Raw genomic sequence first — 12,534 nt, forward strand, 5'->3', positions numbered from 1 at the left:
AAAATGCAGAGTTTCAATTAAATGAGTGTAGATCGGAGGCTAGTTATCCTAGAGGTGAGTGATATACCGTTGTACTCAGAATGAACAAGAGATTCAGACTATATAAAATTTATGCAAATTCGGTGTATATGTGGTGGGGGGAGGGGGAGAACACTCAAAATTCCAAAATTTCGGAAAAAATGGGGATTCCCCCTTCCCCCAAGAAAAAGTACATGACAGTGTCGACATACACATGGAAATTATCGCTGACATGTAAGGAACACAAAAATATTTGCATTATAATCGTATGACCAATGTAACGCGAGTTGTACCCCCAAAAGGAATGGTCAGCATGCCACTGATTCAAGCTTCAAAATGCAGCGGTACCTTGAAATGACTGTAGCTCAGAGGCAAATTGCCCTAGAGAGATAAATTATATACCATTGTACGCAGAATGAATCACAGATTCAGACAATATAAAATTTATGCACATTCGTCGTATATATGGAGGGGGAAGGGGGAATCCCATAAAAAATATTTAAAAAAAAAATTGGGTCCCCCGCCCCCCGAAAAAAAGGACAAAAGGTCAACATGCACATAGAAATTACCTCGGGTACCGATATACAAACTTCCTTCCAATGCAGTTTCCAAGGGTGAGGGAAACGCATTGCTTTAGAACAAGAAAGCTGGCCTTCCTTTATCGGCAAAATTTTTCCCTTGAAAAAAAAAAGCAAAAAAGAAGTCGGCCTTTTTTCTGCCATTTTCATGAAAAGAAAAAAACGTGCAACAATCATTTCTGTTAAATACATGTGTTAACAACAAAATGAAAAAAGAAAATCGAAATTCTAGCCAAAAATAGCAAAGTTATAACGTAAAAACTACTACCTTAACAGAGCGTCTCGATCGAGACGATCGGGCCCCCGAGGGTTACGTGAGAGCATCTCGATCGAGACAATCGGGCTCCTAAAGGTTAAATGATAAAAAGGAATACATTCTTTCAAAAGAAGCAATTAAGAAAAGCGATTTTGATAATGAAGTTTTGGATGCTTCACAGAAGGACCAACTGTTCGAACTTTTAAGCAAATTCCACTTTCAGTTTTCAGATAAACCATAACATGTTAATGTTGAACCATATAGAATGAGAATTCAGACAATCTTTGGAGGAAGAATTAGAAAAATGGCAGAAATGGGGATAATTTATCAAGAATCATCATTACTTGAACCCGTTACACATAGTTCCAAAGCAAGGAGGTTTAAGGAGGCCAGTAGTACAGGGTGGTCAAAAAGTGGACATACCCCCCTTTGTTTCCGATACTACAGTGGTTGTTGTTGTTATAGCAATGTGATCACGTACCTGATAGTACAATTGTCCAGGACATGGGTATGGAGACCATGAAGATCGTAGCACAGCTGAATTCTGCTGCCATGTCCTGGCAGATGTTTTGCGGAGATATTCCGGCATCACGTCCTATCAGCATCAGAGAGTTCATTAACGTGACAAGGATGGTACGGCTTGCACTTTAAATCAAGTTTCATGTGTTTCATCATCATCAAAACGATTGCAAATCAACAACAATTTAACATACTTTCCGACGAAAAACCAGGGGTGACCGTTGTGGGCACCCTGTAGATTTTCAGAAATTAAATCAACATGTAATTACACCTCAAGTGAGAGTCGAACAGCAAATTATTTTTTATCGATGATTTATCTTGTGGATACTTTCAAATATTGTACATTTGGTGAAAAAGTGGTATATAAAATGACATTTTGGTTTTAAAAATGTGAATATAATTCCAAATTTGATTTAAAACTGCACTTACTACACAAAATAAACACATCCCTTGTAATAGCACATTTATGTAGTAACCAGAGTATTAAGTTTATTCCTGTATAAAGGGTTCCACTTTTTCTTCTCAAATATCCACAGCAGAATTAATCCATTTTCTATGAATTGCATAACTCACAGGACAATTCTGACTCCAGAAAGTATCACGTCGGTAAATAAACTATAAATTTCGTGTTTAAGAGTCTATTTCGCATTTTGCAGTTCATTTCGCATTATTTCGTGACAAAACAGGGTGGGAAAATGCATCCCACACCTTTCAGAAACATGAAAAATTATCACTACAAAGTGTTATTTCACATTTCATTTTTTCATCAAAAACGAAATTTTCATGCCTCTACCTATCAAAGAAGAAAATATTTATTTAGTAATTTGCCTTTTTTGCATTCGATCAGCTGTTGCTGTATTTCAAGATAGAATGAACAAAATTTTCTCTATTTTAGTAATTTCATGATAAGTTATTTGGATGACATTCTGATATTCAGCAAAACTTGGAGGGAAAATCTTCATCATGTAGAATTGGTTTTACAACAACTTAAGATGTAAACATGTCTATAAGTTTTCCAAATGAAGCATGCAAGGAAATCTCTTTCCTGGGTCACATAGCATCTGGTTCAAATATCATGACCATTGTTCCTCCAACCATGTGATTTTTAAAAAGGAGAGTCCACATTTTATGCAAACAACTAATGGCTTCATTATTATTATTATTATTATTATTATTAATATTATAATCTATATCTCTATGATAACTACAGAAGTTTAAAAACAAGCATCAATTGGGAAAAAAGTATGAAAAATATTATAGCTTGTACTTACATACAATAAAATCTCTTACAACAAAAGGCTTCTGATGAAGTGTTGCATCAGTTGGAATTTTATCATAAATCACAACATCTGAATCAGTTTTTTCTTTACAATGAAGAGTTTGATTTCCTGAATGTAGACATGGTGGACTCATTTCTGATTTTATTCTTGAGGATGAGGTAGCTGTAATACATCAAAACAATATTAAGCACAGATGCATATACATTATGTTGTTCATTGAGTTGTTGTTCACTTTATGCACAGTAAGGCTAATCAGGACTGGACCTACAGTTTAAAGTGGGATCCGAACCACTATGTGCCTCCACAAGGTATCGAATCCAGGACCTCTTGATTACAAGGCGGCGATGCTACCACTGTGCCATCGATATATTGTTCAGTATATGCTTCTACCTCAGAAATAACATAAGTTCAAAATAAAAAATAATAGTTATGATTTATGCTGGGTGATTCTTTGAAACTTCGTGTAAATCAATTGATCATTGGTGAATATAAATTATGAGAAATGAGAGGCTAAAAAGAAAAACTCCCACAATATTAGCTTGCAGCTTTTAAATTATGTTCCTATATGCTAGTTAGGCCAGGGTTGTATGAAGCGACATTACAAGAGTGACAATTATGGGCGATACGCGTAAACAAAATCTGGGGTGGATAAACTTTAAATTTCCCCCCAAAACTATGTCAGATTTTTTTTGATTTGATTTGAATTTAAAATTTTGGGTGCGTCAGCACTAAGGCTAATTTGCACCCGTCACATTATACGGGGTCCAGCCCCTTATCGTTACTCATAACAACTCTAACGTTGCATAACTAAAATCATAAAATATTAAAATCTTCTGACTTTTGTTAAAAGCTGAGGCTGTAAAGGTGCACTCAGCACAGATAAGGACCAAACACAAGACAACACAAACACAATTATACTGGCCATGGGGCCAGTCCCCAGAGCCTCGTTAGTCTGCAGTCCAGGGTGTACTACGTGGAAGTGAGGTTGACTATTGGGTGCACTACGTGGAAGGAGCACCCCTTACACCCCCCAAAACTATGTCTCTTGAATTATCTTCTATTCTTCATTTTTACTTTCAAAAACTTCTGACAACATTACTATTCCCTCAGTGTGGTCTTTTGTGGCACGTAAATTCAAATACCTAGCTTACATAGCACCATTGCTAGAACTGTGTTTTGGGAATAGGTGGAAACATTCTTTTTTTTGGTACTGCATAATATACTTAATTTAATTTTATGCTTTTATGATTAGCTATCAAATGCTTTTCAACCTGGCTTTCACAATTATGGATAGACAGCAGTGCTACACCTCAGAATTTTTCCAGCTGGCTCAACTTTTGGACTCACCACTAAAGTTGATTGGTTCGAATCCCAGCCTTTGTTTGAGTATTATTTGTGAGTCTCTCTTCATCGATTTCATCTGATTGTCAGTCATCCTCATGGTTAACCAAAAATGGCAGAAAAGTGATGCTAAGTACAAAAATACAAACAGAATTGTTTCTACTCATTCTGGTTCATGATGGACACAGTGAGTCTGAAGAAGAAGTTTTTGGGCAAAATGTAATTTTATTCTTCTATCTGTGCTAGATATCTAGGATGCAAAAATACACCTACAAACAACCCCCCTCCACCATATCGTGTTGTAATTCAAGTATGCCATACCCTCATATGTATATAAGTGAAAAGAAAAGAAAACAAATGAGATATCAACAGCTCTTTTGGAAAAATTACATGCATATCATAGATATGTAGTTATCCAGGAAGAAGATCACAAATGGCAAGCGGAATATTCAACTTGAATTTGTGGCCTTAAGTTATAGCTTCACAAAGAAAGTTCACTTAGTTACTTTTTCTTTAACATAGAGTATAATAAACATTAAATTTTATAAAAAATTAAACTGAAGCTTTCTATGCACTCCCAGTAATCTGAAACTGCTCTGTGCAGGGAATGGATTAGTGAGAGGTGAAATTCATTACAGTTACCTGTCACATACATCAATTAATGAGGAGAAGGAATAGTTCAAATTCTACATGAACATTAGACATTTAATACCTGACATATTTTCATAATATACTGAAGCAACACGGGGTCTCACGAACAGATTAACCAAAGGTCGGAAAGTCCAGACACTGTTGATCCGTTTATAAAATTAGCCTGACACAAATGCATGCGTATTCATCACCATCATCTGCTTCTCAAACAATGTGTAACTGTCATCTTTGTATTTACCCATATCTCCAAGCTTTGAGCAAAGTTGTAGGTGTATATTTGTGTTTAAAAGAGAGAGAGCATTAATGACTTGTCAATTCAATTATTTCCAAACCTAAAGTCTCCTTGGTTGCACACTTCTTCTTTAAAAGATTGAAGCTGATTCCGGTAATTGCAGTTAATTCAAAGGGCTGGATCCACTGCAGGATGCACAAATGGCGATCATAAAAATTCACTCGGCCACGCTCATTGCCCGTCACAACTAACCTGAAAATGAGGAAGCATTTAATAATTTCTGCATATCAAATTACATATTTGAACTTAATATTTACAATCTGAAATATATTTTCTGTTATTGTGTACATACAGTATGTTAGCTTCGATACCACTGGGGTAAATCAACCTATAAAAATTTAAATTTCAATGATTAAATTGCAGAAATGCATCAATATGCACAGTGATGGAACCAAAACAAATGCTGTAATAGAAATACACTGAACCACTTTTGAAATTGACTGATATTTCAAGAAACTGAACTGATAGTGTAAATATTAAAGATGGCGAATGTATCAGTAATCAATAGCCACACAAACATGATCAAAGTTGCTGGTTTGATTTGATTTTTGTTATTTGCCATTGCTTTTCTGCCACTTTGGGCTAATCAAGAAGATGAGGATGAATGATGACAAATGATGAAGGGACACTCACAAAGCATGCCCATATCCAGGCCAGGATTCGAACCTGGGACACCTGGCATCGTAGCAGAGGTTGGCAAAGTTACTTGTGTATTGATTACTGATTCTTTAATGATTCTTCATGTGATGAAAGAATGACTCAAGATTGACAAAAAAAGATAAAAATAATGCTTAATGTGAAAGAATAATGGTTCTAATAACAGCACGGTGAGATTGAATTCCAGTATTAAATCAAAAGACAAATAATATCAAATTTTCTTATTCTAGAAAATATAATATAATTCATGTTCAAAATGGAAAACAGCTGAATGAGACAAAAGAAGTTACAATAAATGCATAAAATAATGAGCATAATTTATTTACAAGTTTATAAACAATTACATAAATTAATGCAATATCACAGAGATTATTTTTTCAAGAACATTACAATATGTTATGAATTCCAGTTTAATTATGTCAAAGTGCATACTTGCACAACATATTATGGTATTTCAAAGCTGCACTCAGCCCTCAACCTTGTCAGTTAAGTGGAGCTGTGTGAGTGAACCATCAGAACCAAGTGATCTTCTAGCAGTAGTTGAAAAAGAGACTTTCTTAATTGTACTCTTTATCTGAGAAGTTTTACTGTACATTTGTCAAAGTATTTAGAGCCCTCATCGCAATTTAGCCTCTGCTCTTTCTAACACAAGAGACATCACAGAACTGCTTCAGAGAGTTCAAGAGATTTCAGATGAAGAATGCAGCCAATTATTTCAAACTGATTCTGAAAAGTGTCAACGGACATTCAGTTCTGAAGTTACGATTCCAAGAAACGACAAGAAAAAAGAGAAAAACTCCTCACTCATACTATTATAGAGGGGGGACGTGCTATTTTCCTTGGAGGATGGGCACCCCTGGCTGAACCCCCTCCCCCAAATTTTGTTTCTGGATACACCCCTCAGAAACAGCCACCGGTGGCTCCAGGGGAGATATGATGGTATGGTTGTTTCAAGGATGCCATGGCGACATGAAGGCAGAACGTAGCCGGATTGTATTTACTGAATGCATCCTTTGGGGATGCACTCTAAGTTGACGGAGCTGGATAGCCTTATTGAGAAACGATGCTCAGTTTTCTGAAGCTAGGACCATTCCCTTATTGGTGGAGTGTTTCAGATCTGCAGTGCGAGCTCTTTACCCAACAGTAAAGTCAATCATTAGATCATGTTTGTTCATGCCAATTTCGTCAGCCAGCGTAGAGAGAAGTTTCTCGAAGTTGACTTTGGTGAAATCATAAATAAGAACCACCATTACACCAGATCGACTCGAGGAATGATGATGTTTGTTGAACAAAACTTGTGCAGAAATGTTAATATTTCGCATTGCATTGATAGATTCAGATCGTACCGCCCTCGTAGGCTCCTTTTGTAAACTCAACTGTTAACCTTGGTATTTTTAACATGCACAAACATTTCAGTACAAATGAAGGAAAATTAAATAAACCTTACGACACCGGCACCACAAGACAAAGGCAGATTTCGTCTGCTTAGAGTGTAAGATGGATGGTAATATTTTGGAAAGGAGGACAGAAATCAATGATCGATCATAAGTTAACTTTCGTCTTTCGGAACACATATTGAAAAATATTGTTTGTAATACCTCGTATCATGTACTAGGTTTTATTATAACAAATACAACAGACATTAGCAATAGAGAGGCATTAATTATATTATTTAATTATTAAATATTAATAATTAAATGTTAATAGTTTCGTTAGAAGCATATAGAAATATGCCTGTATAATATGGGATCCTTTTTACTAGTGCTGTATATTCCAAAAACTTCTTACGTTAATTATACTGTATTAATAAACTTATAAAAAATCGTCATACAGATACTACATATAAAATTGCTAGAAAAAATTGAGTATAATACATTCTACTAGAAGATAAATCCACGAGCAAATTTTATTGTACAAAATTATCAATGGATCAACGGAAAAGCATGAAACTGTAAATTTATTGAAATTCAATGTGAACAAAAATAGGTTACGCACTTACGCAAAAATAGGTTTGCTTTTGCAGTAAATTGTACATTAGTCACGTCAATTGGTAAAGGTATTGTAATATATAAAAGATGGTGTGAAACTGTGTAATCGATTTTCATTCTGTATAAGTACAGGGGGTACTGTCTTGCTTATCGTACCCCTTGTTCACGAATCCTGAAACGCCAGTGGAAACAGCACTCAAATCCTTTGAAAGAGGTTACATTTGTTACTATCATGGGGCCTGGCATGTATATATTAGGTTAGTCAAAAAGTAAATGCAATGTTTTTCTTTTCTTCTGTAGGTTGGCTGTACAGCTTTCGCGCTCGCAAGCCGATAGATAGTATCGTTGTCTTCGCCTGTGGCAGGTTACAGCGCCATCACTTCAGTTCGCTCTGCAGTGTTGCCAAGTAAACATGGCTGCGCTGCTGTCCATGTGCACCACAGAAGAACATTGTTCTGTAATCAGTTATTTGTGGTCTGAAGGTGTACCAGGAGCTGAAATCCATAGAAGACTTTCAGCACAATACAGTGACAATGTTTTACCGCTGCAAAGTGTTTACCAGTGGATTGAAAAGTTCCAAAGCGGTCGAACAAGTGTGAAGGACGAGGAAAGAGCAGGTCGTCCAGCCACATCCACTACTGATGACAACATTGAGCAAGTCCGTGAGCTGGTTCTGAACAACCGACGAGTGACTGTTGATGAAGTGGCAAACCATATGCACGTTAGTCATGGTTCTGCATATGAAATTATCCATAACAGGCTCAACTTTCATAAAGTCTGTGCGAGATGGGTCCCTAAAGAACTCACTGATGAGAACAAGCGAAATCGTGTGAGAATCTGTCAGCAATAATTGGACAGACATGCTAACGAAGGTGAAGCCTTTTTGAAACGAATCATCACTGGAGATGAAACATGGATCCATCACTTCGAACCTGAGAGCAAACGCCAGAGCATGGAATGGAAACACTCTGAATCTCCAGTGAAAAAAAAGTCAAGCGTCAACACTCTGCAGGAAAAGTGATGCTCACACTTTTTTTGGGACTCAGAAGGGATAATTATGAAACATTATGTGGAAAAGGGGACAACAATAAACAGTGAACGATACAGTAATAAGCTTTCGAACAAGTTGAAGCCTGCAATTCGAAGTAAACGACGAGGTCGATTGTCGGAAGGCATTATTTTGTTGCATGACAACGCGCGTCCCCATACCACTGCCAACACTGCTCAAACTCTTCAGAATCTGGGCTTCGAGGTGTTAGAGCATCCTGCATACAGTCCCGATCTCGCCCCGTCGGATTACCATCTGTTTGGTCCACTTAAAGATTCTTTAAGAGGCCGTCGATTCGACACAGATCAACAGGTGAAGGAAGCGGTGCATACGTGGCTTGCTGCTCAACCGAAAACCTTTTTCTTTTATCAGGGTATCGGAAAGCTTGTGGAACGTTAAACCAAGTGTACTGAAGTGCAGGGGGACTATGTTGGAAAATGATATCATTGTAAGTTTTCTATTGTTGCTGTGAAAAATAAAAAAAAAAATGATTGCATTTACTTTTTGACTGACCTAATACTTGATGTAATGCCATTGAAAAGTAACAGTACAATAGTTTTTTTCTGCTTACCAAAGTACAGAGGATCTTTGATATGAAACTAAATATTTGATCAATTATTCATTGAACTGTTCCCTCTAAGCTTATCGTTTTCCTGACAAGGAGAGAGCAGAACAAGACAACCACATGCTATACGTATATTCTACAACAAGAAACATCCATATTTTGTTTTTGGCATAAAAGTGAAATCTGAGTTTATTCACTGTAATGTTCATTTTAGGTGATTTCAAAGGCTTGGAGCATATTTTTCAACATTTAATCCCAAAATGATGTAATATACAAAATGTGAGATAAACTTAACATGAAATTTAGAGTATATTTTCTGGCAAAATATTTGAGTCTGGATTATTTTGGAAGTTATGAAAAATCCCATTATTGAATATTTTTTGTAAAAAGTAAAGCCATCAACCTTGCATTACACTATGCCATGAAAGCAAAATGGGATGAAAACAAAACTTCTGTGCAAAGGAATGAACTTTATACCTTACATATTTCACATAAACGATGATTATGAATAAAACCAATTACATTATGAAATTTCTCTTTTTTTCATAGTAAGTGTAAAGTTTAAAGTTTTGAAATCAAATTTCAGATTTTATTCATCATACTAACACCAAAATATCATTTTATGTGCCAAGTTTGAATATTTAATATTGTTCAGTTTTGGTCCAAAATATGCATGTACTTACTCATCTATTTCCTTGATAACTGTTATAGAAGACTTTTGTAATCTTAAAATTTTTAATAGCTCCTTTTCTATGGTAGAAGATGCATCATCAAAATATGAAGCAATGGGATCTGTGTCACTCCACAGTATTACATTACCTAAAAGTAAAGACTAAATATTACAACTATGATATAGTACTACCAGTAAAAACATGAATAAAAAAATTAAACTGTGGAACTGACATCGTAGCTGGTTTCCCCAGACTCTGGCAAGAGAACGTGTTGGAACAGTGTAGAACAGAGAGGCCAAAATTACGAACTAGAACCAAGTCAAAAATCGTTTAGTGTGGTTTGAGTGGTTTAAGTACATTTATTGTTTTCTTTCATTTTGAAATGCTATTACAGTACATTTTATGAAGGCCACAAACTGTTATTACCACTCCTGACAATGTTATTTAAATTGTTCAATCAACCAAATTACTTGTTAAATTGTCCATATTGTAAATCATATACTCTGGTCACACTCAGTGTGACAGTATGTGGTTTAACTCACTACATGCACCCGGGAAAAAGTTATCAGTATTATAAAATTAACTAAGACCATAATGATAATAAGGACCTTCTTTTGATATCCAAATTTTCAAATCGATATCAATCCTTCTATAGGGCTGTAATCAAAAGAAGGTACATGTTGTGACTATAGTCTTAGTTAATTTTATGGTTGAATTGAGTTGAATTGACTTTTATTTTCTTCCATTGACCCTTGATGGGCATGGAAAACATCAAGATACATAATGAAATAATAATTAGTTTAGTACATCATAACAAAAAAGAAGAAACATTGTGTAGTACATTACATCACTACACCAAAGTAAAAATTGAAAAATACACTTCATTACACTACAATAAAAATAAAAACACATTATCATTGTTGCATGATTGAAATAAGAATACAATTAAAATACATATTGTTTAGTACATTGACCTTGTATTGTCTTCTTCCATGAATTCTTTGATACTGTAGAGAGCTCTCTCTGTCAAATATTTTTTTATTGTTTGTATTTGTTTATTTTTTGGAGAATTCAATTTTAAGTCATGACGCAGATGGTTGTAGAATATTTTCCCGGTATTCATTGGTGATTGTTTTGAGATATTGAGTCTGTGTTGGTTCTGGTAATAATTATCTTTCCCCCTTGTATTGTGGTTGTAAAATTGGTTATTTTTAGTCATGCTTCCAGTATTTAGAACAAACGTTATAGCCTTATATGTATAGGGAGTATATTGTCATTATTTGTTTCTCCCTGAATAACTCTTTGCAAGATTCCCTACAGCCTACTTTGTACATTTTTCTAAGTGCTCTCTTTTGAAGTCTCAGTATTCTGACAGTATTATTATAAAATGATCCACCCCAAGCTATTATGCCATATTCAACATAGGAGTAAATTAGTCCATAATATATGCATTTGTTAATTTCTGTTAAATTATATTCAGCCATTTGTTTAAGCAGGTATAGATTAGATGATAGTTTACTGCAGATGTTGTTAATTTGTTCTTCCCACGTTAATTTTTGATCTAGTGTTATTCCCAAAAACTTTGCTGAAGATACAGTTTCTATGAGCACATTGTCTATGCATAGTGTTTGTGACTCATAATCCATGTTTTGGATTGTATTGAATATCATAAATTTTGTTTTATTGTTGTTTATTATTAATCTGAGGAAGTTAAGTATTGTGCCAGTTGGTTTATGGTGATAAAAGTGTTTATTTCAAGCTTCCTAGGGTCGATACCTCTGGCAAGAACGGTTGTGTCATCTGCATAGGTGACAATTTTTGTTTGGGTATTCTGGTACATTGTTTATGTACAAAATAAAGAGCAGGGACCTCAGGATTGATCCTTGGGGTACCACCATTAACACTTCCCTACTTTGTGATTTAAAGTTTGTGACTATAGCATGCATGTTCAATTCAATTCAATTCAAATTTTCTTTATTAAAGGGCGAGGTTCAGCCTGTGGCTGTTCTCCTGTTGTAGCTTATTTGAGTAATTTGCATTCTGTCCTGTAGATAAGATTGGATAAGTTCATAAGCTATCCCTCTTATTCCTATGTTGCTTAGTTTGACCATAAGCAAGTCATGTTTTACCCTATCGAATGCCTTGTATCCTATGTACCTAGTTAGCATTCAAAAAATCAATAGAAAGGAAAGAAAAGCAGTATAACTGAAAGGCAAATAGTTCATTCAAGAATCTTATCTTACATAATTCCTTACACTCACATCTAGAAAAGTAAAATGAGCAATTACAGTGTATACTGTGTAAGAAATTAATTAAAAAAGCCAAAAACTTACCTTGGCTTGTTGCAGTAAGAGCTACATGAGTTCTCTTCTGGTATGTTGAATTATTCATGATTCCTAGATTTTGATGTGTGTATACAGATAAAGTTGGTATGTGAGTTTCCAGTTTTCCATCTTCCTAATAGTACAAATAAGAATGAAGAGATGAATTAAATCGAAGGTAGAACAACTGTAGAGGGATATAGACCAATTATAACAGTATAAACATGTACATTATAATAAATATCATGACGATGCTCTGCTACGAAGCGTATCCAGAAAGTAAGTTTCCCTATTTTTTTCCCATGAAAGTAAACATAATGAACCGTGTAAATTGCGCATGCGCAGCAGA

At 35.2% G+C, this 12,534-nt stretch overlaps 1 protein-coding gene across 1 annotated transcript in view; it reads right to left on the reverse strand.

The window, feature by feature from the left end:
* The window catches only part of LOC145985927 (cilia- and flagella-associated protein 251-like), a 457,476-nt gene that overhangs the window by 26,058 nt on the left and 418,884 nt on the right, over nucleotides 1–12,534 (reverse strand). Inside the window, exons 7-10 of the mRNA XM_083120068.1 lie at nucleotides 12,198–12,321; nucleotides 9,877–10,012; nucleotides 4,976–5,127; nucleotides 2,643–2,813 (exon numbers count right to left, since the gene is read on the reverse strand). Of these exons, the coding sequence (XP_082976194.1) occupies nucleotides 2,643–2,813; nucleotides 4,976–5,127; nucleotides 9,877–10,012; nucleotides 12,198–12,321 (583 nt within the window). The remainder of the gene's footprint in view (nucleotides 1–2,642; nucleotides 2,814–4,975; nucleotides 5,128–9,876; nucleotides 10,013–12,197; nucleotides 12,322–12,534) is intronic.

This window comes from Lepisma saccharinum, chromosome 3, assembly GCF_977018435.1.
Source record: "Lepisma saccharinum chromosome 3, izLepSacc3.1, whole genome shotgun sequence".
Taxonomy (NCBI): Eukaryota; Metazoa; Arthropoda; class Insecta; order Zygentoma; family Lepismatidae; genus Lepisma; species Lepisma saccharinum.